Source organism: Chrysochloris asiatica, unplaced genomic scaffold (assembly GCF_000296735.1).
Source record: "Chrysochloris asiatica unplaced genomic scaffold, ChrAsi1.0 scaffold00056, whole genome shotgun sequence".
Classification (NCBI taxonomy): Eukaryota; Metazoa; Chordata; class Mammalia; order Afrosoricida; family Chrysochloridae; genus Chrysochloris; species Chrysochloris asiatica.
This window is the reverse complement of record NW_006408574.1, coordinates 11,266,693-11,294,409: the sequence shown is the minus strand read 5'-3', so window position 1 is coordinate 11,294,409 and position 27,717 is coordinate 11,266,693. Positions and strand designations below refer to the sequence as shown.

Here is a 27,717-nt window from a genome sequence, read left to right as displayed (position 1 = left end):
CAACCGAAATCTTCGCATGTATGTCTGCACAACTGCAGCTGAAAACTTTTCCAGGAAAGCTGACTGACAGCACGTTTGTCTGGAGTCACTAGAAATCCCTCAGCAGTCTCTGCGTGGCGCCCTCTCCCATCTGAACCGTGATGAGGGCCCCTGGGGTCCCGGCGCACGCGCACTGCTGCTCCTCAGCATGGCTCGCAGGGAGGCTGCCCCCCGCTGTCAGGACACGGAACAGTCAAAAGTCCCATCCGGAAAGGTCTCCTGGTCATCAGCACAGGCCGCAGCCTCCTCCGTGCGGCCAGCCACACTGCTGGCCCCGACCTCACCAGGGGCTGCGCCGCTATGGCCCGCACAGGCCCTGCTCTCCTCGGCCCGCGGGCTTGTCTGCTCGGGGGTCTTCCCTAGCGCCGCTGGCTGGAAGGCTTCAGGCTGGACCTGCTCCTCCGTTATCTCACTCAGCTTCTGCAGCTGTGGCTTAATGATGTTTAGAAATGGCTTATATCCGGGGCTGGGAGGAGGAAAGGGAAAACAGCTGGCTGCCATCATCCACAGGTATCCTGTTCACACGTCACACCTGGGCGCCAAAGGCCAGTGCTAGGAACCCGGGAGGGTGGTCCCTGTCTGAGCACTGGGAGCGAGGATGAACATGGGCCAGTTTTACAATGAAAATTCATATTCTAACATCAAAGGCCCAAATGAATTTTAGAATTGAAAAGGGGTCTCTTCAAAGAACACGTAACCTGGAAGCATTTGACAATTAAGGAAAACCAGAGCCTAGAAGTGAAGGCACAGGCTCTGTGTGCTTAGAGACAGGCCTAAAATCCAAGGTGTCGAACCCTTGTCTGCCAACTGCATGGGATGCCAGGTTCAGCCAGGCCGCCCACGTCCCAGCTCTGGGACTGAGCTGTCTGTGTTAGAGCCATCAGCGCCACACAATGATAGACCTCATCTCCAGGCCGAGATCACACGTACTGCGGGCTTCCCACCGCAGCAACAACTGTCCCAGGGAGAAGTGAGAACAGCACTGAAGGTGGACTCACGTGCTCCTGGACACAGGAAGGCAGTTTTCCTTCCGCCCAGCATCTGTACAGCCCAACTAAGCCTCCTGTGCATGGCCAGGCTCTAGGCAGGACAGCCCACAAACAGCGGTACTCACCAGTCTGTGGAGGCCCATCTGTCCACAGCACGCAGCCCCGCCTTTATGTTCTGTAACATCTCTCTGTCCACCTCAGACGACTGCACAGCAGCCAGTGTTCGGGTGATGACTGAGGACTCTCGAAGAATCAAGCCAATGACAACGCACCAGTCCAGACAGCCAGCCTCCATGAAGACGTGCAGGAGGTACCTGGAGAGGGCAGACACGGTGACACACGGTGACAGAGGCTGCAGAGATGGACAGGGGAGGGGGCCTCCAGACGTCCCTGCTGCCAGACAGCCAAGGCACTCACCGGAGCTGGACCTGGGACTTGTGGGGCCCTTTACTGGCCAGCTCCATGGAGATGTGCTCCAGCTCCGACTGCGTCAGGCTGAGCGTGGAGAAGTTCTCGTCCACCACTGTCCAGTCCCCGTCCACCACTGAGCTGCTCTCTGTCAAGTCTGTGGCTGAACCGATACTACACTCGTCACCTGAGGAAGAGGTGACAAGCTATGAACTGGCTCCGTGCAGAACCTGTGATTCCCGTTATCGGGAACGACCCACAAGAACCCTAGCCAGACATTAGGCGGCTGCCTCCGGGGGTGTGGGTGGGGGTAGGGGCAGTGACTGCCCAGCTCTGTCCCAGTCCCCTGGTTTTTGAGAGCATAAAGCAGCAGTAGCTATTTCTGGATGATGCTCAGCTCTAGTCTAGTCAAGGGCCCAGTTTCTCTTCGTCTGGGGAATGTTTTCCTTTCCTACAAAAGAGGCATGTGAGACGCAGGCTCTTCCCCGCAGGTGGCAGTCAATCCCTGGTCCCCAAGCCATGTCCATGTGAAATAAGAACGTCCAGGTACAGGCCAGGCTCCCATTTCCTGATCTAGTGCTGGCCCCTCTCCAGCAGAGAGGGACCAGGAATCCACAAGGGCCCATGGTGAGAGCAAAGAGTGAACTCCTCTCTCAGACGTGCTGCTGTCTTCCAAAGGCTAACGAAGAGCAAGACTGCAAATGGTACTCACCTTTATTAACCAGAGGGGACAGGAAGGCTTCTTGCATATGCGCTCCGTAGGACGAGGCCAAGTCTACTTCATGATGGGTAGGGCTGAGGTTGTCAAGCCAGCTCTGACTTCGCTGGATGACAGAGACGCCAGCGTCCATCTCAAGGTTTAAAAAGGGTCCAGCTGATTGAGACTTTACCAGCTGCTCTCCTACTTGGGAGTGGGGAGGACAAAAGCAGACAAGAACAACCACCACTGAGGAGAGAAAGTCCGGATGCCATTTCCATTACAGTCCCAGCAGGTTCTCCCACCCCAAATGCTGACTCTTCAATGAGGGATAAGAGATGGCTACTAAACGGAGGGGGAGCGCAGATGCGCCAAATAATCACCTTCCAGCTTTGTGGCACTGTAGGATATGCGCTCGACTATACGGTTGGTTAAAACCGCAAGGTTAGTGGTTCAAACTCACCAGCCGCCCCTCGGAAACCCTATACAAGGTTGCTATGAGTCGGAAATGACTTGACGGCACTTTAACAACAACACTCTTACTACAACTAGGTGAAGCCGTACTCGGGTCTTCTTCATAGTACTCACCTGGGTTTGTAAGGTAAGAAACGGCATACTGATAGGGTTTTATTTTAATTTTCTTCCACAATAGAATTTAGCAAAGCTTTCTTTACATTTTCTTTCAACAAAACATGCTGCTTCACTAGGTCCTCTGCTAGCTTAGAAAATGAGCAAAGGTCATAAAGATTACTGGCTCCCCGTAAGACTGCCATCTATGGTCCCCAGACACCTTCCACAATGATACACGCTAGGAGCCTTTATATTCAGCCAGTTCACAACTGGAGTCCTGGTGTGATGCTGTAGGATAAGCACTGGACTGCTAACTACAAGGTAGCTGGTTCAAACCTACCAGCCGCTCCCTGGAAGCCCTATACAGGGTCGTTATGAGTCAGAACTGACTCAACAGCACGATTAACAAAAGTGGTTCACAATGAGCTGATGAGCTGTGATCACAGCTGCTGGGCCTTCAGGAGGGAGACTTTGCAGTCACATGACTTGGAGCCATTACCTGTTTGGAACTTTCCATTTTTGAAGGGAGAACTGATGGAGGCAGCTGGAATGATGGGCAGTGGCCACAAGAAATCTTTGTGGAGTCTCTTCAGGGCTACCACAAAGTTGTCCACCCGGGCAGCCCGAGTCCGCTCCTTGCAAAGCCAGCTGATGAGCTCAAAGCCCAGCTGGGCAGCGAAGCAGCCGAGGTCCCTGAGCCGCACTTCCTCCAAGAGGCGCCGGGCGTGTCTCCAGAGCATCATGTCGATGTACATGTTCTCAGCACAGTCACTGTCTCGGCTCCACCTGCAGGGGAGTGAGCAGAGCTTCAGGCCACCATCCCAAGGGGACCTGCCATAGTCACACAGCAGCCGAATTCCAGATTTACACACTGACTGGAGAGAGGCCAGGGCATCTCCCATAGCATGAACGGCATCCTGGCAAACACACCGAAGCCCAGCAGACTCAAAGACTGTAAAAAGAGTGCACGGAACAGGGCAAAGAGAGGGCCAAGCAGCCAGGCCAAGGAGAGGGAGTGTGACTGGCTGAGGGAAAGGGAGCAAATCAATGTATTTGAAAAGAGGACAGGAGATCAGATTTAAGACACTAAGGACAGAAACACAAAGTGAAGAGAAACCTCTCAATCTGAGTTAGGTACTTCCATGAAAATTCAACCAACTTTTTCAACTCAGTAGGTGATGGCCTTTTCTGTAACTAGAGGAGCTGATATGCACACTGTGCCTTCGGGTGAGGGTAGGAGAGGGCAGTGGCAAGCCATCCTCTCTGTGATAATGCCGGCATCTGCCTGACGCTTGTGATGAGGATGAAGCGAGTGATCAGTACCTGACACTCAGGGTGAAGAGCTCTGTACCTGCTAACTGGGCCGAGCCTTCCACAGCTGCATCTTGCCTTGTATGTGGCTCAGGACTCTGTATGTATGTATGTATATATGTATGTATGGCGGGTGTATGTATGTATATATGTATGTATGGCGGGTATATGTATGTATATATGTATGTATGGCGGGTGTATGTATGTATGTATATATGTATGTATGGCGGGTGTATGTATGTATGTATGTATGTATATATGTATGTATGGTGGGTGTATTTATGTATGTATATATGTATATATGGCTGGTGAGTGCTGGTGGTGACCAGGGGTAGAGGTGGTCATGGAGGTGGACATTGTAAAAGAGGTAGTGACGGTGGCGGTGGTGAAGGACCAACAGCCAGTGACTGAGGAAACAGTGAAACATCACAGTAAGAAAAATGTCATTCTAGCTCTTACTGTGTGCCCAGCACTATACTGAGAACACAGAGCGAATAAGAAAACAAGGACCAGGGAAGTGGAAAAACAAGGTTCAAGAGCATGTAACAACACAGGCAGGAATACAGGGCCCTTATAAACCAGAGGAGAGTCTTCTTCACGGTCCGTTTGAGTTCAGTCACCCCTCAGGGGAGAGAACCCACCTGTGGACCCTGGAGTTCCATCTCCAGGATTCGCATCTTCTCGGCTCTCCCGCTGTTCAACGACCCCTCCAATCAAAGGAGTCATGGGAGAGTCCGGTGCACGAACACTAAAGGCTGCTTTGTCAAGAAGCATGGTTGGCAAGCAGGGTGAAACAGTTTGATTGCTCTTCCTTATTAGAAAGTTAGTTGCTCTGAGAAGAGGTACACCAGCTGTACTCTAGTGCTCAGGCCCAAAAGACAGAAGTGAACTTTGTTGTTGTTAAGTGCCGTGGAGTCGGTTCTGACTCATAGCGACCCTGTACAGGGTTTCTGAGGCTGTAAATCTTTACAGGAGCAGAAAGCCTCATCTTTCTCCTGCAAACAGCTGGTAGTTTTGAACTGCTGACCTTAAGGTTCGCAGCCCAATTCGTGGCCACTATGCTACCAGAGCTTAGAGAAGGGGAAAAGTGGGGCATTCTGGTCTCTCCGCCTTTTGAGATCGGAGGCACTGCAATTGGATCCCACAGCTGTTTCCAGAAGAGCCAGTTTTACAGTGTCTCAGAACACCCCGACAGCTGCAGTCGAGCGCTCCCCGCTTACCTCTTCCCAGAAGGCCCAGTCGGCATGCTCAGGGTTTTCTGTAAGCTGAATTTACTTGCAGGCACATTCTCAGCTGACTGGGATAAGCTGATGCTGCGATTCCTGAAGAACTCGAATCCACCCCCTGAGCTGGGCTCCTGTGATGGATCACACACAGTGTGCAGTGCACTGAGCCAGATGCCGCAGCACGGGGGCTCGGCCCACCCACTCTCTCCAGAGTGCAACTGACCTGAGCTGTGGGCGTGGACGGAGGAGTCTCTGATTCTCCAGAGCCAATGGCTTTAAGAAAGCGGATCATGTGCCTGCAGAGTCCCCACTTGCCTTGTTCCAGCGCTGTGTTGAAGAGCAGGGTGGCGTGTTGCCTGCTTACAGCCGGGACTTCCATATTCTACAAAAGAGTGCACATGCCTGGGGCTAAAGGCACAATTCTTCTCTCTACAGGGACTGGAGCCAGAGGAGGAAGCAGCAGCTAGAGTGCTATAGGGATTAGGAAGACGAGCCCCACACCAAGTACGCTGCTGGTGACGCAGACTCGGCCACTGAGCTCCCACTCTGTACCCGTCCCATGCTCAGTCCCTTACACACGTGATTTCATTCATTCTCACAGCGCCTGCAATCGGCATGGTATCCAGAGGACCCGGAGCTAAGTCACTGGTGAAGGTCAGCACAAACACAAGACTCAACCCAGGTCTGCCTGAGTCTACAGCGGAACTTCTGTCTGCTGAGGATGTGACAATAAGACTTCGGCTTTTGGAACTGGGAAGGGAACTGCTCTACTCTCAGCATGCTCGATAATCTCCCCCAATCAGCTCCAGGACAGGGGCCATGCAGACACGTCTCCCAGGATCGAGTAGCTGAGAGCCCTTCTACCCTCAAGGTGCTTCTAGCTCAGAGACCCTAAGGGCAGTGCACACCTGACTCCCAAGGTTTGTACAGAAGCACATTGCCTCATCTGTCTCCTATGGAGAAGCTGGTATGCTGCAACTGCCCACCTTTCAGCTTGCATCCGGGCACTGTCACTGGTAAGGAGCCCACCGACAGCTCGGGAGGAACCTGACAGATGGCAGTTAGATTGATTTCAATTCCCTTTCTAGAACTTGGTCTGCTGGTTTCATTCAGCTCTCAGGAAGCAAGGGAGTGGAGAGGCACTGTGCTCGTGGCAGTTTCAAGCTGCGTGGTCAGTCGGTTTATTACCGTTAGCTTCTTACAGCAAGTGAACCACTTGGCCGAGTTAGAAGGGCCCGTTCGTCAGGTGCACCCTATCAAATCCACGTTAGACCGAGAGCGCTTCTGTCAAGTATATAATAAAATTAAATTTCAGGACTCTCCAAGAACCATTATTGGGAGGGAAAGCACGTGCTAACAGAGGTCCCGCTGTGGCAGCTTGGGCCTCCTCCCCTTCTCTGAGGGGCCTGAAAAGGTGCTCTTCTGACTCCAGCTCTCTCCAGAAGTCCCCAACAACCCCACACTACAATTCAACACCCCTAGTCCCGCGGGAGCCCGGACCAACCCTCAGACATCAAAGCCAGGCTTCTCCTTTCACTCAGAGCTGGTACCTCTGCATTGGGCCTCTCCCAAGGGGGCAGTGGACAAGCCCTGCACTGCTCCTTTGTGGTGCCCAGGGAAACCTGCTGCCAACACTGGACAAGACTGAGGTCCCCAAAGGCGAGCCAGCGTACCCCGCCCCCGCCTGCCGCCCTGACTGGATCTTGTCCTGAGCTCAGTCCTGGTGCTGACGTGGGACGCCACTCTTCCGAGGTCCCGGCTCCCTCACTCTGGCCCTCCTCTAGGAAGGCGCCGTTACCTGTAAGATAAGAAGGTAAGAGGCGGCAGTGTCCAAATCCTGAGCCATCAGACATTCCTCAAACAAGTCCTTGGGGTTGCCCACGGCTGCGAAAAGGTAGTTCCACAGGGCATACTCGGTCTTGCGGGCACAGTGGACGACAGTCTGCAGGAAGAGGGGGAACTCGGTGATGAACTTGGCCACGGTGGGAAGCAGAGGGTCGGGAATGGGCTCCCGTGAGGTAGCTTCCTCCTCCAGCACTTCGTGCAGCATGAGCTCCAGCACGTGAGGGAAGTAGGGGAGCGTGGCGCAGGACTGAGCCAGCAGGAGGGCCTGCTCCCCGAGGTTCCTGACCAGCAGCTGCCGCAGAATGTGGTGGAGGTAGATCTGCGAGGTTCTCTCCACGACGCAGAAGGGGAACAGCCCCTCCGGCTGCTCCTGTGCGCTGCTCCGAGCGCACAGAGAGTCGTAGAGCAGCGTGTCGTTGACAGCACCAAGGACCAACGCATCTTCAAACAGAACGGCCAGGGGGTAAATGTCCAGGTGGAAAGGCAGCATGATCCGTTGGGACAGGAAGGAGTGGGGCTTGCGGTGATCCCGAGGGAAGAGCGGCAGCCAGACCTTCATGCCCGAGCCGCCGCAGCTCAGCCACAGAGCCTCCAGCAGGTGGCGCTTCTGTTTGTTAGCACGGCTGCTGGTCCACACGTTCTCCACCGACTGGGCCAACACCACCGGGGCGCAGAAGGGCAGCTGCAGGGCAGAGAAAAGACCCAGTCATTCGCCACAGCTGGGAAGAACGAGGGGCAATCACAGTACCCCGCCTCTCAAAATACGGCGGGAAATCCCAGATCTTCTCACTCCGCTGTTGCACACACTTTTGAAGCCCCCTCATACGTACACTGAACTCTAAAAGCCAAGACCCAACCCCACCAATGCAGCCTTATCCTGCCAGGAGAACTGGCAAACATCAATGTGTAACAGTTCCAGCTGGAGTGAGTGAGGGACATCGCATTACCTGAGGGGTGTGGGGGGGGGGCGCCCTCCTCCCTCCTTCCCTTTTAACAAAGTCACCCTCAAACCTGCAGGCGGGAGGCTAATTTTATGGACATTTATCAGGCTCCAGATCACATTTCATTCAGTCATTCATTCATTCACTGTTCCTCCAGACCCCACCCCCCAGTGTTCTGCACGGACTCACAAGCTTCCTCTGGTTGGGCTTGCTCTCCTTCTCCCGGATTTGGGGGCCAGATCTGTCCCTCTGCATCATGATCAGTTGTCCCGCGAGATTAAGCATGATGCTCTCTGCGTCCCGAGCCTGAAGGAAAAAGACAGCCTGTGTATCCTCATCTGTAGTGAAGCTTCCGGCACTGACCCCTCAGTACCCAGCTCTGTGGGAATATAAGGAGCTTTCTGGCCCAGGTGGACAAAAAAACTGGGCAGAGCGGAATTTTACTGAAAAACTATGAGGACTTGAGACGTTTATAAACATGAGAGATTTCGGAACGTTGGCACAACGAGGGACATCTGAGAGGGTGAGGTGGGACTTGATGGATGAGGAAGCCAGAGGTGGTGAAGGGCCTCCACGTGAAGAACGCAGTGTGCGGAAGCAAGAGCAGGCCCACCAGATCGGTGACAACAATCTGGTTAGTCTTAGATGTTCCAGGAGGGCCTGGGAAGCAGGAGAAGACAAGAGCAGGGAAGAAAGCCACTCCTACTAGGTCCTGAATAAAACAGTGATTAAACAACCCGAGTTAATCAGGATGGACTGCTGAGGAGAGACCTCCAATCCCAGCTGTTGAGAAAGACACGGTCTGCCTTTTTGTTATGGAAATTTTCAAACTCCAAAGTAGTGAACCTAGTCTGATGACTGCCTACTGTAGGCTGTCACCCAGTTTAAACAACTATATGCATGAAAGTTTGAGAAGCATTGGTTTAAAGTGAATCACCTACAAAGAGGAAGACACTTTTGATTTTAAAAAAAGACAACCATGAGAACTTCCTGACATCCAGGTAAGAAGGGTATAGGAAAAGCAAAGTCGAAGCTACTTCACAGTGTGGGATCTAGCTGAGATGTTGGAGAAGCTAGGGTTAGCACAGACAGACACATTATCAGCATCACATGTCATGAAACTTACAATCATTCCTTGGTGGCATGTCTATTTAAATATTCCCAAGGGCTCCTGGTGTGGCACTATGGGATTAGCACTGGATCACTAAGCACAAGGTCAGCAGTTCAAACTCACCAGATGCTTCTTGGAAACCCTATATAGGGTCCTTATGAATCAGAACTGGCTCAACAGCACTTATCAATAATAGGAATTGCTTCAATTCTCTGGTCCCCCGAGTAGCTGACTTGTTGCAGCTGTCCTATAGGAGGGCCCATATTCTGCTTCCTTGTGGTGTCAACCAGGCTGGACCTCTGCCTTGTGTCTCCTGTGAATGGAAGATGACTCTAGAAGCCTGACCCCATCCAGGTTGGCATTCTCCACAAGCGCTCTGTGGGATTACTTCAGGGAGCAGAGCACACTGCTTCCCCAGTCCTGGTGATGGATCCATTGATGCATGGGCTAGTGAACAGCAGCCTGAGCTTCTCCCCAATGGTTTCATCTAAGAAGCATCAGTCCCCTTCCATCCGTTTTTCCTCGGAGACTGAAAGATGGCTACCCTGGAACTCTCAGATTCCTTCCACATTTGTTAACTAGAGTTCTTCGGTAAAACAGAACATCCCTGTTTCAATTTATTATTACCTGGTTCCCATGGAATCTGGTTTGTACAGGAATGGGAGTCACATTTTAAAGGAAAAGTCACTAAACTACAAGTGTATCTAGAGTCTGGGTAGTTGAGACATGGGAATATTCGATATGCAGAAGCAAGCACACAGAGGAGGAGATGCTGAGGACTACCAGCTGCCTACAGAGTCCAGGGTTCATCGTGTGGAAGACGGAGACTCCAACCTTCTGTGATTCCTCAGGACCGAGTAGACTTAACTGCCCCATAGGGCTTCCCAGACTGCCTCGGCCTTTTCCTGTGGAATGGCTGGTGGGTTTGAAGTGCTGACCTTTTGGTTAGCAGTGGATAGCTTTAACCACTGAATCACCAGAGTTCCTTTTGTCAACTGAGACAGGCTTGTGTACTAAGTCAGATTTTGTTGTTGTTAAGAACCGTGGAGTCGGTTCTGACTCATAGCGACCCTGTACAGGGTTTCCGAGGCTGTAAATCTTTATGGGAGCAGAGCGCCTCCTCTTTCTCCTGCGGAACCGTTGGTGGTTTGGAACTGCTGACCTTGAGGTTGGCAGCTCCTTTTAGAGCTCCTAAGTCAGATTTTAAATCCATATAAATAGCTTGTTTGTTGACAAGCACACGTATAATGGAAAAGTGCCTCATGAAGGTGTGGATTCCCCATAGCTGACTAGTCTGGTGCATGCTGAGCTCAGCAGAAGCGCCTCAATCGGAGTAAAATACAGACTGGACAGAAAGGGCGGATTCTACGAGTTATAGCTACATGGGCTTTTCCTCTGAGAGTGGGCTCCACGTGGATGTGAGACGAGGAGGTTGCTGGACTGGAAGGAGACTTGGAGCACGGAGTGACGTAACCTGAGTCCTGGGGTCACACCACCCCCAGTTCTTGGCACAGAAGCTATGAGGTTCCTTTCTCTCCTCACAGTTACTCCATCCCTGAGTCCACTACACACTGTGTCCACTTCTTCCCAGCTTTTCTCTGTCCAGGGTCAGCACACTATTGACCTGGGTCACTTACAACAGCCTCCCAGCCGTGCTCCCGGCACCTAGTTTTGGTCCAATCATTTCCCTTTACAGTTAGAGTCACCTTGATTAAGCTTCTCTTTGTAACTCCCAGTTTCAAACAGTGTTCTCAGGACACAAGTCAAGGGCTCCCCCCGCCTGCAGTCTGTAAAGCTCACTCCCTCCCTCTCACTCTCACATGCCAGCTACTTCAAGCCTTTCACTTCTCTGGGTCTGGACAGCCGCTACTCATTCCCAGCTCCCACGGATGTGGGCGGACTCTCCGGATCTCTCTCACAGTAGTAACCTGTGCTGCTTTTTGGGACTCCAGCATGTCTGCAGTGGCTGAGCAGAACCCTGCCGTATCGTCTGCCGCTCTAACCAGGCTTCTTCACACAAGGCACATTCATCTGCTGAACATACGGTTCTTGACATCAGCTTACACACTATAGGTGGAGATACAAACTCCCAAGAACTCTGATCAAGGAACGGTACCTGCTGCGTCATTTTCAAGGCGATTCCGTTCTCTGTGCTCACGGACGTCAGTGTGACAGACACGACCAGAAAAGGGTGAGGGATGTAGCGGGACATGGAGACCTCCTGCAGACTGTGGAGACTGGCGGGAGCACTGGGCCTGCAAAGACAAGAGAGACCCCAGAGCTCAGCACCGGGGCACAAAGGGCGTGTGCCCCTCTCCTCTGGGGACAGCACCAGTAGGCTCCATCCTAGGACCCAGATGCCACCCACCTACAGCCCTCTCCTCCCACAATGTCCTCCAAGCCGCAGCCAGTAAGGTTGAGGGATCTGAGGAGGGTGTATGGAGAAGAGGGAGAAACGGAACAAGGTGAAAAAGGGGCAGGAAAAACTGGGCAAGACGCCACAATACAAGTGATTAAGGGGGAAAGTCTAGTTGGGTGAGGAAGACAGTGCGGGTGTCTAGGGTGCAGGCAGTCAGACTATTCAGCTTCTAGCTTTACACCCCTCCCTCAGCCCCACTTCTCCTCAGCAAGTACACACTTCATGGCTGTTTAAAAATCAGTGAGAATAAAGGCAAACCCAGGGCTGGGACTCCATGCTGTTGGGCCACCAGCGGCCTGGACGAACACAGGCAGCCCGGAGCCGTAGCATTACTGTAACTGAGCTCAGAGATGTGAGGGAGCTGATGCCATGCTTCCCTGAGCGTTCAGGCTGTGTGACACCTGAGTCGTCCCCCGGGTGTCTGGGGCATAGTGACAGCAAGCACTTAACATTCAAGGTTGTGTGGAAAAAAATCAGTAATAAAGGTTTGCCTCATCTCTAACTAGACTTTTTCCCCAAATGAATCTAAGAATATTAATAACCAAAGGAAATGAACTAACCATACATACAGAAAAACTGAGAAAGCGAGAAAAACTAAAGTATGGAGGAAACGCGGCAGGCTGGCCACCAGACACTTGTCCCCGCCCTCCTCACCCTTCGGCTCTCCTCTCAATACTGTAAAGGCATATTGAACAATCGGCTCGAAACACTATCACCATGTCCCGAAAGACACTCAGCAGTAATGTTTCTGCTTGTGCTTTGGTGACATGAGCAAACGCGTTGTCCAGATTTGATGTCCGCAAATAGACTCTGAGCTGAAGAGAACAAAAAGAAAGAAGGCTGTAAAAACAAGAGGACACCCATAATGACTACATACTTTCCCAGTGCTGTTTTTAATTAAACTCTTTTTTAAGAGGAAGGAAAAGCTCTAATATCTGAGTTTTAGTAATAACTGACTAATACTTCTACTTTGGCAGGCAAGGCTCAGTCTATAAATAACCAAAAGCTGAGATGACCAAAACTATGAATTGCATTATATTAGTGAATCTCCTTCTTTGACTTGAGGTAAGAAGACCAGTGGTTTCCCGAAAAACCAACATTGTTAGGTGGCTTCCAGTTGGTTCTAACTTACAGTGACCACATGCACAGAATCAAACACTGCTCGGTCAGTCCTGTGCCATCCTCACAATTGATTAAGTTGGAGCCCACTGTTGCTGCCACTGCGTCAATCCATCTCATTGCGGGTCATCTTCTTTTTCGCTGACCTTCCCACTTTACCAAGGATGATGTCCTTCTCAGGGACTGGTCCCTCCTGATAACGTGCCCAAAGCATGAAAGATGACGTCTCGTGATCTTCACTTCTATGGGGCACTCTGGCTGTGCTTCTTTCAAAACAGATTTGTTACTTCTTGTAGCAATCCATGGCACTTTCAATATTATCCAATACCATAATTCAAATGCATCAATTGTTTTATGATCTTCCTTATTCATTGTGCAACTTTCACATGCGTATGAGGCAGCTGAAAAAACCCGGGCTTAGGTCAGGCATACCTTAGTCTTCAAATCGACATCTCTGCTCTTTTAACACTTTAAAGAGGTCTTCTGCAACAGATCTGCCGAATGCATTAGTACATCGTCTGATTTCTTGACTGGTGCTTCCATGAACATTCATTCATAGGAATCTAAGCAAAATGAAATTGTTCACAACTTCAATATTTTCTCCATTTATCGTGATGTCATTTATTGGTCCTGTATGCAGGTTGCAGTCTTTGACTTTCATTAGTAATTATTCTAAGTTCTCTTCACTTCCAGCAAGCAAGGCTGTATCATCTGCAAATTTCAGGTTGTTAATGAGTCTTCCCTCCAATCCTGATAACCATGTTCTTCAAACACTAGTTTCAATGACTTTCCGTACGCTACAGTATTCAGCATCCCTTGTTCTGTTCGAGTGGCTCTGCCTATTTGTCTAACTACAGGCTCTTTATGAGCACAATGAAGCATTCTGCAATACCCATTCTTCGCAATGTTATCTGTGGTTTGTTATGATCCACACAAATGCCTTTGCGTAGTCAGTAAAGCATAACTAAACATCTTTCTGGTATGCTCTGCTTTCAGTCAAGAACCATCTGATGTCAGCAATGATTTCCCTAGTGCCACACATCCTCTTCTGAATTCAACTTGAATTTCTGGCAGCATTCTGGTGATGTAAAGATGCAATAGTTTTTTTAAATTATCTTCAGTAAAATGTGACCTGTATGTGATATTAATGATACCATTCCATGACTTCAGTTGGCTCACTTTTCTTTGGAATGGGTACAGGTATGGATCTCTTCCACTCGGTTGGCCAGGTAACTGTCCTCCAAATTTTTTGACAGATGAGTGAGTGCCTCCAGTGCTGGCTGCATCAGTTTGCTGAAGGATTTCAGTTTGTATTCTGTCAATTCCTGGATCCTTGTTTTTCGTCAATGCCTTCAGTGCAACTTAGACTTCTCCCTTCAGTACCACTGGTTCTTGATCATTTGCTACCTCTTGAAAATGACTGAACACCACCAATTCTTTTTGGAAAATTGACTACGAGTATTCCTTCCATCTTCTTTTAGTACTTCCTGCATCATTCAATATTTGGCCCATAGAAAACATCAACTGCATGCAAACAGGTTTTAATTTTTCTTCAGTTCTTTCAGTTGAGAAATGCTGAGTGTGCTCTTCCAAAGGGTCTTTGTACAGTTCATTTAATACTTTGTCTTCTTAAGCTGCCCTTTGAAACATTCTGTTCAGCTCTTTTAATCACAGCATTCCTTTTTGCCACTTCAGCTTCTCTATGTTCTAAAACAAATTTCAAAGTCTCTCTGACACCCATTTCTTTTATTTCTTTTCTGTATTTTTAGTGATCTTTTGCTTTCTTCAGGTATGATGTTCTTGATATTATCCCACAATTCCTCTGGTCTTCGGTCATTAATGCCTAATGCATCAAATCTGTTCTTGAGATGGTCTCTAAATTGAGGAAGGATATAGCCAAGGCTGTATTCTGGATTTCATGTATTGAATTTTCTTCAGCTTCAGCATATTAGCAATTGAGGATCTGTTCCACAGTCTGCCCTGACTTTGTTTTGACTGGTGTTACTGAGTTTCTCCATCATCTCTTCCCACAGACGTAGTCAATTTGATTCCTGCGTATGCTATCTGGTGAGGCCTTTTATGTTGCTGAAAAAAGGTATTTGCAATGAAGAAGTCATTGGTCTTGCAAAGTCCTACCATGTGGATTTCCAGCATTGTTTCTATCACTAAGTTCCTGTTTGTTTCCAACCTTTGCATTCTAATAACCAGTAAGTACCAATGAGTCTTGATTGCATGTCTGATCAATTTCAGACTAAAGAAGTTGTTGCTGGTGGTGGGTTGTGTACTGTGGAGCCAGTTCTGACTTAAGCAGCCCTCTATAGGATTTCCAAGGAGCAGCTGGTGGGTTTGAACTGCCAACCTTGCAGTTACCAGTCCAGTGATTATCTGAGAGCGCCACACCAGGACTCCTTGTAGGCATAGGAATATAACCCTATCTCTCAGATAGCACTGTATTTCAAGATTGATATTAAAGTGCTCTTTTTGATGATGATGGCATCATTCCTCTTTCAGTTTGTCATTCCTGGCAGAGTAAACCATGAATGTCCAATTCAAAATGGCCAATACTAGTCCATTTCAAGCTCATTTATGCGTAGGATATCAATCTTTATGTGATCCATTTAATTTTTGATGACTTCCAATTTTCTTAGACTCATTCTTTGTACTGTCAAGGTTCTGACTACTAATGGATGTTTGCAGCTGTTTCTTCTCATTTTGAGTTGTGTACCATATGCAAATGAAGGTCCTGGAAGCTTTACTCCACCCACATCACTAAGGTCAACTCTACTTTGAGGAGGCAGCTCCTCCCAGTCATATTTTAAGTGCCTTCCAACCTCAGGGGTTCATCTCCCAGCATGATGACAATGTTCTGCTGCTATTGAGACTGTCAGTGGCTAACCCTTCAGAAGTAGTCTACGTCTCCTTCTGAGTCTACCTTAGTCTGGAAGCTTTGCTGAAATCTGTCCACCATGGTGAGCCTGCGGGGATTGAAAACGTCACTAGTAAAGCTTTCAGCATCCCCGCAAGACACAAGCCCCCACACACAGTACAGTCAACTGACAGACGAGTGGTGGAACACAGAAACATACTACCCCAATAAATCCAGAAATCTATCTTCATCCTTACATTACAACCTTTTCCACTTTTAACAGTTACATGTTTTTTAAATTTTCAATTCTTACAGAGACTGCCTAACAGCAAATATATTTTAAAAGCATTTTTTATAAGTCCTGACTATCATTTAAACATTTTTTTAAAAATAGAAAAAAGCTTAAAGTAAAATCCCATTAGGTACTCTTGATCCAATAAACATTCTTGATTCAAAAAGCATAATAATGCTTTGTTTAAGTTTTCAGTAGATTATTTCCATTTAAAAGCAGTGTCTATGCTTAATTATGTGAAAATCTGTTATTTCTGAGAAACATTTTTTCTTACCTCTTCTTGACGGTCACTTATGTTATAACATGCAAGGACAATGAAATCATTCCACCAGGCCAGGCCACCTGTTACAATCATATTTTGTTCCTTTAAAGAAAAAATTTATTTTTTACCTTTATGCTATTAGAAATGATAAGAAAGTAATACATTTACACAATCTTCTTAAGCAGACTATGAAAATTACTTCTGCTCTACACTTTCTCTGTCTAATGAAGAATCACTCTGGGGACTTATTAATTATGCATATGCAAATTTTAAAAATAAACATTTCCATAAATCAAACAGTAAGTACATCAGTTGAAATAACCAGATACCATATAGCATTACTAGATCCACATCCAGCGGAGCAAGGTTTAAATTCCAACTTTGTTAATTACCAGCTGGGTTACTCTGAGTCTTCCTTTTCTCTCTTATGGAACAGTAGCAACATGATCCTCATTGGTGTTAGAGAGCTTAGTGAGGTAACATATGCAAAAGCACCTAAAAGTCCCTGGCATACAGTAGACATCTACTAAATGTTCATTTCCTTCTCTTTTCTTCCTATTTGATTCTTGTAAAATCCAACTGCATATGTGGGTACGCTATCCATATATGAGGGGGCTTGATCTCTCTCTCTCTCTCACACACACATACATACACACACAAGCAGGGAATGATCTCAAATTGTATAAACTTCATTCTAATCACATGTGATGAAACTTAATCTGGAATGGAAGAGTACATTCCCAAGCTAAAGAATTTAAGTGTTTGTGCATAACAGGAATCAAAAAACAAGTCAACAATTTCAATACACAATCCTTTACTAAATATCAAATACTTTGATATCAAAAGTCAACTCTTCGACATAACTTAATACCACTTTTTTATATGTGACTTTATATACATTTTATAAGTAAATACTGACTCGCCTTAAAGCTATTTTATGGTATAGCTCTTCTTACTTTGAAAAATTGATTTTAATTTTAAAAAAGACTGACCTGGGTAATGTTTCCAAAAAGCTTCCATTTTTTGGTGAGTAAAGAGTAGTGTGCAAAACCAAACTTGCCAACCACAGCAATATTCTGCCCAAGCTTATCAATAGCTGAAAACTGTTGAAAAAAAAAGTTAAGAACTTCTTTGCAAATTTACGTATGTTATTAGAATACGCTTACTGTGAGTCAGGAAAACACACTACAAATAAATGTCTGCTACTTGAATTATATATAAAATGGTAAAGTTTAAAATCTAGATATTTATATTCAAGCTATATTTAACAAAATTACAGATGCTAATACACTGGCACGTACGACAGACCAACTATTAGAGTTTTACCAATACACGTGCTAAAGGGCTCAGTCCCCAAAATACTGCTTCTAGCAAATGCTAACAAGTGATCATCAACCAAACCAAGTAACGACTCACCCGTATAGGCCAATTGCTCTCTAGATAGGTGCTTGAAATCTAAAGAAAACAACATAGCAGTCTGGTAAGACCTCTGAAATGCATTTACATGTACAGCAAAGAAAGCACCAATTTATTACAATACAAAATTTACTTTCCAGACTGCAAAGTCGTTTGAACTGCAAAGTCAGTGGTTCAAGCTTACCAGGTGCTCCATGGAAACCCTAAACAGAGTCGCTATGGGCCAGAATCGACCCGACAGCACTTAACAACAACACAGTGTTTGTGGTTGTCGCTAAGTGCCATCGAGTTGATTCCAACTCACAGCAACCCTATGGAAGGTTTACGAGGATCAGCTGGTGGGTATGAACCACCAACCTTGTAGTTAGCAGTCCGGTGCTTCTCCTACAGGGCCACACCAGGACTCCATTCAATGTCTGGTGCCTCCAGATGACGGCTATTACTAGAACATACTTGAAACTGAACATGTGGATGCCAGGCAACATTTTGTGTCTCCTGACTTAACCATTTCATCTCAAGTTTCTAGAGGTCCAGCTTTCGTCCTTCTTCCCACAGTGTTTCTGCTCATTTGTTTTCAATACTGAGGACAGGTCAAGAACTTTTCAGAAAAACCCGACAGGGCAGTCCAGACACGGTGCCGGTGAACAGGGTGTGGGTTTGCTGAGCTCAGCCATTCCCAAACAGCCTGTCTAATGCAATGCGTCACAACAGGAGTTCTGCTTTTGTTTGTGGAACATCTTTTGTGACTGTTACGGTTTCCTGACTTAAAAAGCAATATATGCTTATACTATTTTAACAATGTAGGAAATTCTCCCGCTTTATTCCTGCTCGGGGACGACATGTCTTGTTGTTTAGAGCTGTAGAGTCCGTTCTGACCCAAGGAGCAGCTGCTGGCTTTGAATTTCCAGTCTTGCAGTTCAAACCAACTTTGCAGTTCAGTGCTTTTCCTACAGTGCCATCCCAGGACCCTGAGAGTTTGAATAAGCTGCTATTTTTCAACTGGGGTGGTTCGATGTACTCACATCCATGAGAACTGAGTAGATGACAGAGATGTATCCGTCATCTGTACCAGAAATCGATTTTCCCATGCTGCCTGAAATCCTTGTACATAGTGTCTCTGGATAGTCTTAGTAAGACTCTCCAACATAAAGACTCCCTTGTGGGAGACGAATGTCAATGACATAAGACCTAGCTTTATTGACCCACTGACTATTGGCGAGAGTAGAGTGAGAAGCAACAGGACAAAGAAAGAGCCTTCTGTGCCTGGAAGAGGAGAAAACTTCAATTTTATTCACATTTATCTGTATGTGACTCAAAGAACATTGTGACATACTCAAGAGAAATAAAAAAGACACCAAATTCAAAAGCCAAGCGCAGTCAAATTCAGATTCTTTGGATAACATGAAAACAAAACACAAACTCAAGCACTTATCCTCCTGACAGAGCTGATTCCTCACAGCTACATCAGACGGTTGTACCCCTCATGGCGGTTTGTGGACATCTGCTGTGCACTAACATGCGCTTTGGGTGCCAACTGGCAACATTCACTGTGATGGGCAAAGTTGGTGCTTGAGGTAATGATTTGGGAGGAAAAATACAAGTTGAAAACAACTCCCAGTTGTTTTCTAGGAGGCGGTGAGTGAAATTCTTTTGGATAAAGAACAGAACAGAAAAAGATTTGCTTGAAGAAAGATGTGCCTGGGTATAACTGAGTCAGCCACACAGGACACCCGAAAGGGCTCCCATGCCCTCACTCTGTGCTTGGGAAGGATTCTGAAACGTGTCTGGGTGCTCCAGTGGGAGCTGGAAGCCGACTGCAAAAGTGGATCCCAGCATGAGGGGCTGTTTCTAAGTAAGGCGACCAAAGTGGGATCCTAGCACGTGATCAGTCTCGTGTTTGAGGCGTCATGAATGCCAAGTGCAAGTTTAAGTGGAGCCTTGCTCCCTGCAGCTCCGTGTCTGAGGTGTTGGGAGAGCCACACTAGAATCAAACATTTCTTTCTCAGCAGGTCACACAGACGCCCTATTGTTTGGACGCTGAGCTTTCCCTCTAATGCTGAGAACGGGAAAGGGTAGCTATGAAGAAAGAAATGCCCGTGGGTCACCTGCCTGGCCAGGACCAAGGTTGCACCACCCCCTGGGAACCTGTGTGCTGGGGGGTCAGAGTCTCGACTGTTCTTCTCTGAGGGTTTTCCTGTCTCTCTTGAAGAGCTGCAACCAACCTCTGTTTTTAAAAAAACGCATTCTGCTAGGGACCTGTGTCCTGCCCAGACTAGCTCTGTGTTGACTTGCTCATAGGGTGGTAAGTTTGACACACTGCAGAGGTACGAGAGCAAACACTCTATACATAAAATCACTCTTTAAAACTGTGCTCCAGAGTTCTCAAAGCTGTAATTGTTCAGAAGCAGATTGTCTGGAGGTGCCTTTGGGTGGGTTTGAACCACTAATCTTTTGGTTAAAAGTTGAGTGCTTAGCCAAGTATGTTACCTCGGGACTCGAACCCCTCACTTGACATTGCTTGATGCCATCATTATAGATGCTTATTTGCTACCTCCTCTCCCAATCTTCACAGACAGGTTAACGATAAAACCAGCGTCCTTGGAGCACGCACCTCTGAGAAGCAGATGTCTGAGTAATCACATACAAGCTAGGCCCAAATGCAGCAGAGCTAGAAGGCCAGGAGGCCTTTCAAAATTAAAAAAAAAAAAAATCTGCAGCTGGAACAAAAAACTTAAAACAAAAAGTGTGCAAGGCACCTTCTTTATCAGCACAGCTATTAGCCCTGCTTCTGCCAAGTATGCATTTGTGTTCAGCTGAAGGAAACAACATACTGGGCACAGAATCCCCTACAGTGGAAACTCTGGGATGGTGTAAAGTAGGATAACTTCATCCCCATAGTCCCTACACCCACTTCCCGGGATGAGGGACAGAAAGAAGGGCAGAACGGGCCAGAGCTCACTTGATGGATGCTACATAGTGCAAGCAGCTTACAGAGTACAAACCATCCCACAAAGCCGCTCTGCTGGAGGCCACGGGCTCTCCGATGAGACAAAACTGCAAGGATGGAGGAACTGAGGCCAGTCCCGATTTCTTCAGGGCCCACTAGGAATGAGTCTAAGGCCTGCAAGGTAAAGCTTCAGCATTCTAAGGGTGCTGTCAGCCTCCCTACCATCCCCCACCAGAGTGGGGGCTACAGTATAGGACCACTCCAAGTAAAAACACCACCAGAAAGGCTAATTCTAGCTTTGCCCTCAGGGTCAGCAGTAAGCAGTACCATACTATATGTCTGCCTGGGTTTTAAAACAGGGTAGAATGTTTCTTTAATGTATGTGCAGCTGTGACCTTGGGCAAGCCGTCTAACATCCCTGAGCCTCAGTTTCCTTATGGAGAAAATCTATATGGAGTAGATGTCCTCTAAGGTCCTCCCAGCGCTAATAACCCTGTGAGTTTATTATAAGTTAATGAAACTTCATGAATACAGCTCTCGTGTTATTTTTAATACTTTTCAGAAAACTGAAAAGAAAAAAAAAAAAATTAGGTAAAACTGGAGCTCACCAAGTTCAACTTTTCAAAAAGGAAAGGTCAACAGAAGACTCTTGCTAGAACCTAGTTTGTTGAAAGTCCTGAAACCAGGGTCATGTGCTTCTAATTTGAGACACTTCAAAAAATCACCAAGAATCACTGACTGTGAGCTGGAAGGAAACTCACTAGTGGGTTTTTGAGTTGCAGACCTACCTTCTTTGGTCCTCTGCTCTACTTGGCTCTCTGGTAGCACAGCCCTGGCTAGGCAGAACTGGCACTGATGCTAGGTCAGTGTAGAGTGGACAGTTCAAAGTGTGGGGAAATGAAAATGGCAGAGTAACGGCTATAGGAGAGAAGGGAGCAGTGGGAAACTTTAGTCAAGGAAGTAGTGGATCAGTTTATTTAATAATTGTTACTGATTATAAAATGGTCTGTACAATATTTGATTTTATGAATTTATTTATGTAAATCAAACACATTTTCGTTTAGTGTATACCACACATCACTGCAGGAACCATTTCTTCCTTCAATCTTCCATATAGTAACCATTTCCTGTCTTATGTTACCTCCCCCTCAGAGTCAACTGAAAATAGATGGGTATTGAGATCAGCTAACGAGGCAAAGGTACGATGTAGAAGGCGGACAACTGTGGAAATAGACATCAGCTAAAAGAAATGAATCTAGTACGCGCTGATGTACCAAAACTATTCTGATATCAAAGAGGAAAGAAAGCATATCACTCAGGACTTCGAAACAATATGCAACCTTGTTTTAGGGAACACCAGCTTATTCATGCCCCCATTTAATTTTATTTTCTATCAAAGCTCAGACTTGATTCCCAATTTATCCAATTACTCAAGGACACTGCTCATTTGAGAAGTTACATTATGACAAGTCAACAGTTTGAGACAGGATTAGGTTTATTAACAATACAATTTGAGACTGATCAAGTCTGCAGTTAGGGTAGTTCACCTCCCTATAGTTCCACTTGGACTGCCAGACCAGCCATACAGGGGTCCACACAAGACTGCCCCTGCACGTCTGCCAAGGCAAACCCACAGGCCTGCATTTATATACAGAACAGACTGGTGGTGGCATCAATGGTTTTGCTTACTAAGGGACAAAACATAAAGCTTCCAGCTTTTGACCCTGTGCATACCCTTGGACTTAAGCAGGTGGGAACACACTACTCTAGCTCCATCAAGGGGAACGAGCGGATGGAGCAGACATACAAAGACCACGACATGGAAAAGCAGCAGAGACACATCAGTCAAAAAGGTTTCTGAGAGTCGCAATGCTCTAATGCAACAACTGAGAATGAAAAAACAATCTGCTCAGGGTGTCATCTTATGTAAAGACAAGTCAAGTGACGAGTTAATTCACGCCTTACCTGTACAACATGCCAGTGTCGATGTCCAAGCAAAGTGCTTAAACCCTGAGACTCTACACCTCCATCGGCAAACGGGCTCCTTTCCCGGCCGGGTGTGTGCGGGGAGTGTGCTGAGGAGCCCCGGGGGTTCTGAGCTTGGGAGGCCTCCCCGCAGTTCAAGTACAAGCGATCCTCCCCCTGAAGCAGCACCTGCTCTTGATTGCTCTAATGAGGTTTGGGAGGAAGGAGGCGTAAAGGAAGAGAACAAATCAATACAAACACTTTGATGTCAGGTAGGGAAAGGAGGTAACACATCTGCTTGGTTTCATTATAGCAAAGGTACCACAGGAGGGCCAGTCACAAAGTATCGCTACAAAACGTATCAGAGTGTGAAGCTACTGTTTCTTGCCATTTCCCCCATCCTGATCTACATGCTTTTGGGAGCAGCAGACACCATGCTCCATAAAGCAGAGGGTCAGCGGAAATGAGGAAGCGCTCCAACAAGATGGACTGACAGTGGCTACAGCAAGGAGCTCCAACGTAACAGTGACTGTGAGGACGGCACAGAACCGGGCAGTGTTTGGTTCTGGTGTACGGAGCACCGGTGTGCGGAGCATTGCGATGAGTCAGAACTGCACCTAACAAGCCTTCCCTGAAGAGCTCTGGACTCTGACTTAAACAACATCAAAACGGCAGTTCTGGCATCTTCGAGAGATCCACATTGTGTTCCCCGAGTTGGGAAAACAAAAAGAAGTCTGAAGGGGTGAGATCAAGGCTGTTGAGTGAATGGGTAAGGTTTCCCAACACAATTCTCACAGGAATCCTTTGTTCCCAGTGCACAACTTTTCTGGCCTTTTCCTCACCAATGCAGTTTTCAGTTTTCTTAAAGCTTACTAAGCCACTGTAGTCACCCTGTGTTCTTTGAGAAAATCTATCACGATGACCCCTTTCGGTCCTAAAACACAGTCAACCCTAACCTGAGCTGACCTCTCTGTGCTGACTTTAATGGAACCCCCAACAGCAATACTTTTTGACTGACCCTCATACATCTCAACAGGGGCTTTCTTCACAGAAGACAAAGAGACGCAATGAGTATATTTGGGAGAGACAGGCAATATCTGGAATGCCTACTTAGCAATGTGGATTTAATCTCTGGTAAAGCCTGCTTTTTCACAGAGTCCAAAACTCAACAGCTCAGCTGACAACCGTTAGAGCAGCATCTTTCATCACGTCTTCAAAATAGCCAAGTCACAGAGCCTTCCCCTCTGAAATATGGACGCAACTATCCATTGTTTGCAATTTACAAAATACTTCACCATAAATACCTCGTGACGTGTGTGTGTGCTTACCCATGTCACTACCAGGCAAGAAGAGGGGGTGGGGGTATCCGGAGGAGCTTCTAAGTCATGGTGGAAGAGCAGCGTGGCCTACATTCTATCTAGTCCACAATCATTTGGTGAGCGCTTGGTTAATGCCAAGACCTCTGCTAGGCTTGGATGCTACTCTGACAACGATGATGGTTTCTGTCCTTAGTTATGTTGCTTGGTTTTCGACGAGAACTACAGCATTAGCTATCCCAGTAAGCTGGAGCAGCACCCAACCCAGCCAGCCATTCCATCCAGCTTCTCAACTACAATTTCGGTTGAGGGAGGAAACACACTCTACTCTTGTTTTTCTTGGGATGCTTACGCTTCAACTACAGGCTCTCTGTACCTTCTTTACCAATGGACTATCACTGTAAAATTAAAAACAAGTCACACTATTTAAAAATCTATGGGTGTTGTAATGGGGTTAGGAATGGACTGCTAACTGAAAGGTCAGCAGTTCAAACTCACAGCCACTCTGGGGGAGAAAGAGGAGGCTGCCTGCTCCCGTCTGACAGCTCTACTCTGCCCTAGACGGTTACTAGGAGTTGGAACTGGTTCGATGGCAGTAGATTACAATGACATATTCCTACGTAACTTAATGAGACACTACTTCAGAGTGGAGTGTGAGAAGTTCATATCGTTTGGAGCAGTGTTCCACAAAGCAGGTTCCGAGAAATATTTTTCTCAAGGTTCTGCTTAAAAATTCATTGTTGACTAAGTTTGAACAACAGTGTTTTTTATATGCCAGTGCTTGGGTTTTCAGAGGGCACATTAGCACACTGAAGGTTCTGTAGTCCTACAAAAGCTCCCTAGAGCTTTGTCTAACCCCAGGTTTTACACTGCCATGACAAGAGAATGTATATTTTCATGTCTCTGAAGTTGTTCCTAGTGGAACACACTTGTGGCAACCGCTTTCTAGATAAAGAAACTCATTTCATGTCAATCTGTACACAGTGCTCCCCCCAAGTGGCTCATGACCCTATTAAAAGAAACCCACAAAACCTGCCCAGAAATAGAACACTGGTATAAGTTTCATATAAATGAAAAAGAATCCTAAGAATCAGAAAATGCATCAAAAAGGATAATATGCCATTTTTAGCAATATGAGGGGGCTTGAAAGTTTGTGGAGATCTGTGGCATCAGGAAAAGTTGAAACTCTAACACAAAAGCCACTAAACAATTAACAAATGAAGGGTCAGGATAAAGTGCACGTACCATACAAGGGTTCACGGTGAGCACGCTCTTGAGGAATGGAAAGAGCAGGATGCTGGGCTGTCTGGTTGGTCTCCTGAGGTCAGCCTCACTTTCAGAGTTCTGGGAACCAAATCCGCTGATTACCCACAGGTGATAGCCTTCTGCGCCCCAGCTCTTTGGAGGGGGGTTGAGGGAAGGGAGGAGATGCGAAAAAAAAAAAAAGGAAGCAATGAAAAATTTCTTGTCCTTTCCTCCCTTCAAATATTCACTTTCTGAAATCATCAACAACAGCTGAAGAATGACTTCTGAAGGCCAAGGAGCCCCTGGCAAACTGAATGCTGGCCGGAACCCTGTCTCCAGCTCAGCTCCCTCCAGAGGACGCAGCCACTGCTCTCTGCGCAGAAGAGGGGACACATGACACACAAGTCTAGGTGCCATATCTGGGTCCCAAAGCACAGAAACACCTGCTGCTCTAACCTCTCCAAGAGTTCAATTTAACTGGGAACACAAAGAAATTCTTTACCAGGAGAGACCCAGGTGACCTAGTGAGACCCAACAAAGAATCATTTGTCACAGACACAGTATGAAGCCCACTGGATGGGAGGAAGGTGTGAACGATGGTTTGCATTCTAGCTTGGTCTCCATTCTGTTGGATTACCTGAGCAACCTGTTCTTGGGCACTAAGTTCTCTTGTCTTTCAAATGCTAAGGCTGAAATAAATTCCGTAAGGCCTGGTCAATATTACTGTTCTGAGACTAGATACCAGCATGGCATTTTAAAGATGAGTCATTTCCCAACAGGGGAGTCAAGAAAATAGTAATGGGTGGTGGTGGGGAGTGTCCATCAATTGTTGTAAAATTTAAAAGACACAGAGAACTTTTATCTTTTCCCATGATAAAGTTGCACAAGCAAACGTAAATACTGAGATTCTTCAATTTGTGTTTGAAATAGTGACTTTAAGAGGCTGCTAATATGCTAGACTGCAAGGTCAGTGGTTCAAGCTCACTAGTCGCTCCTTGGAAAACCTATACAGGGTCACTGAGTCGGAACTGACTCAACAGCACTTAACAACAACACAAAAACCAGCTTTTGTATGACACTCAGAATCAGCAGTTGGAAGTTAAGTAGATGCTGTTTGGTAGAAAGCTGGGAGAGACACAGGAAGGGGCCTTGATGGTGGAATGCTGGGAGGCACTTCTCAGAGCAGTGTAAGCCTCAGAGAAATGCAAGTTCAGAAAATAATTTTCTGTCTGTAGCTAGAGAGCAAAGTAGCAGGGAGTGCAGAGTCACCCCACTTCTCAAGGATGGCACCCGGATGGGCTGTCTTAAGAAAATGCTTTTCATGGAAAGACAGGGGTGGTGACCTGACTGTTTTCTGCAGACTCTGGAGAAGAGATGATATAGAAAAGATCACAGCAGGACCTGCAGCTTCTGGCCACACGTCTATGGAGCGTTTATCAAAGGTACTCAGCTACTACAAAGTGCCTGGGCTCCAGGGAAAGCCACTACTGAGTACGCCGCTGTATGCTAAGGGACAGGAGGTGAGCGGAGGTCGGAGCACCTCTCATGAGAAGTGGTGTCAACTTAGAAACACCAAAGGCTGGATGAGAGCTGGAGCTACACAAAGGTGGCAGCGGCTTGCTGGACACATCAAAGCAAAACTACAATCAAAAGTGCAAAATAGGCAGCGGCCTCCAGATTGAAACACGAACACTTTTACCAAAGCGAGAACTGCATAAAGAGGAGCTCTCTTATTTAAGCGAACAAAAATAGCTTTGTGACTTTATCACACCAACAAAAGAAAAAGGGGAGAAGAAACAAAAAAAGCTTCTTTCACCTAAAAGACAAAAAAAAAAAGTAACTGCTTACCATAGAACTGATCTTCAGGGGTTCCTTTTTGGTCCCATCAGACCTGTAACTGAAACAGAACAGAGACCGTATACAAGTGTCCTCTAACTACATATCCCAAAAAACCAAACCCACGGCCTTTGGTTTGATTTTGACTCAGAGTGAGGCCAGGACAGAGCAGAGCTGCCCACACACGCTTTTTCTAAGACTCTTATCGTCACAGAAACCGACTGCCTCATCTTTCTTCCATGGAGCAGCAGGTGACTTTGAACCACTGATCCCTGAGTTAGCAGCTGAGCATTTAACCACTGTGCCACCAGGGATCCTTTAATTGTGTAAAATACACATGACATTTGGCTTGAATTATTTTAAATCACATTGATTTTGTCCCTTTAAAGCAGAAATACATAATAATGCAGGAATACGGGGTCACTATGGGTTGGATCCGACTTGACAGCACATAACAACAACAATAACAACCCAGCTAGTGGAGTCCTGGGGCGGCTCTGTAGGGTCAGCACTAGATTGCCAACCACCAAGCTGGCAGTTCAAGATCACCAGCTGCAACTCAGAAACCCTATAAAGGGTCGCTACAAGTTGGAACCAACTCGACATACTTAACAACAACACAGGACTGGGAGATAATATACCTCGTTTGTAATGACCACATTCTCCTCAGGCCAAACTGACTACTCAACAGGGTCCTACCATTTGGGAATCTGTGTTTACTCCATCAAGACTGAGGGTCAGGATAATGTATCAACCACTACAAGAGCCTAGCTATACTTTCCACTTCCTGAAAGTTACCTGTGGACATGGCTTACCTCTCTTAAGAGAGAATACACCACTGAAGGCCAAACTGTATCTGATGCAGCGGTGACTCTAACATGCCGTGTCTGATGCAGC

General features: G+C 47.0%; 1 protein-coding gene across 2 annotated transcripts in view; it reads right to left on the bottom strand.

The window, feature by feature from the left end:
- Nucleotides 1–216: 216 nt before the first annotated feature.
- The window catches only part of KIAA1432 (KIAA1432 ortholog), a 95,468-nt gene continuing 67,967 nt past the window's right edge, over nucleotides 217–27,717 (bottom strand). Inside the window, exons 10-26 of one of the 2 annotated variants that reach the window (XM_006863755.1) lie at nucleotides 26,833–26,881; nucleotides 24,985–25,137; nucleotides 22,424–22,627; nucleotides 17,512–17,550; nucleotides 17,088–17,198; nucleotides 16,108–16,197; nucleotides 12,211–12,371; nucleotides 11,254–11,392; nucleotides 8,216–8,332; nucleotides 7,039–7,767; nucleotides 5,464–5,622; nucleotides 5,235–5,371; nucleotides 3,203–3,489; nucleotides 2,149–2,340; nucleotides 1,446–1,623; nucleotides 1,154–1,342; nucleotides 217–505 (exon numbers count right to left, since the gene is read on the bottom strand). In XM_006863755.1, coding sequence (XP_006863817.1) covers nucleotides 217–505; nucleotides 1,154–1,342; nucleotides 1,446–1,623; nucleotides 2,149–2,340; nucleotides 3,203–3,489; nucleotides 5,235–5,371; nucleotides 5,464–5,622; nucleotides 7,039–7,767; nucleotides 8,216–8,332; nucleotides 11,254–11,392; nucleotides 12,211–12,371; nucleotides 16,108–16,197; nucleotides 17,088–17,198; nucleotides 17,512–17,550; nucleotides 22,424–22,627; nucleotides 24,985–25,137; nucleotides 26,833–26,881 — 3,223 coding nt within the window. The remainder of the gene's footprint in view (nucleotides 506–1,153; nucleotides 1,343–1,445; nucleotides 1,624–2,148; nucleotides 2,341–3,202; nucleotides 3,490–5,234; nucleotides 5,372–5,463; nucleotides 5,623–7,038; nucleotides 7,768–8,215; nucleotides 8,333–11,253; nucleotides 11,393–12,210; nucleotides 12,372–16,107; nucleotides 16,198–17,087; nucleotides 17,199–17,511; nucleotides 17,551–22,423; nucleotides 22,628–24,984; nucleotides 25,138–26,832; nucleotides 26,882–27,717) is intronic. The other variant, XM_006863756.1, reaches the window with a different exon arrangement.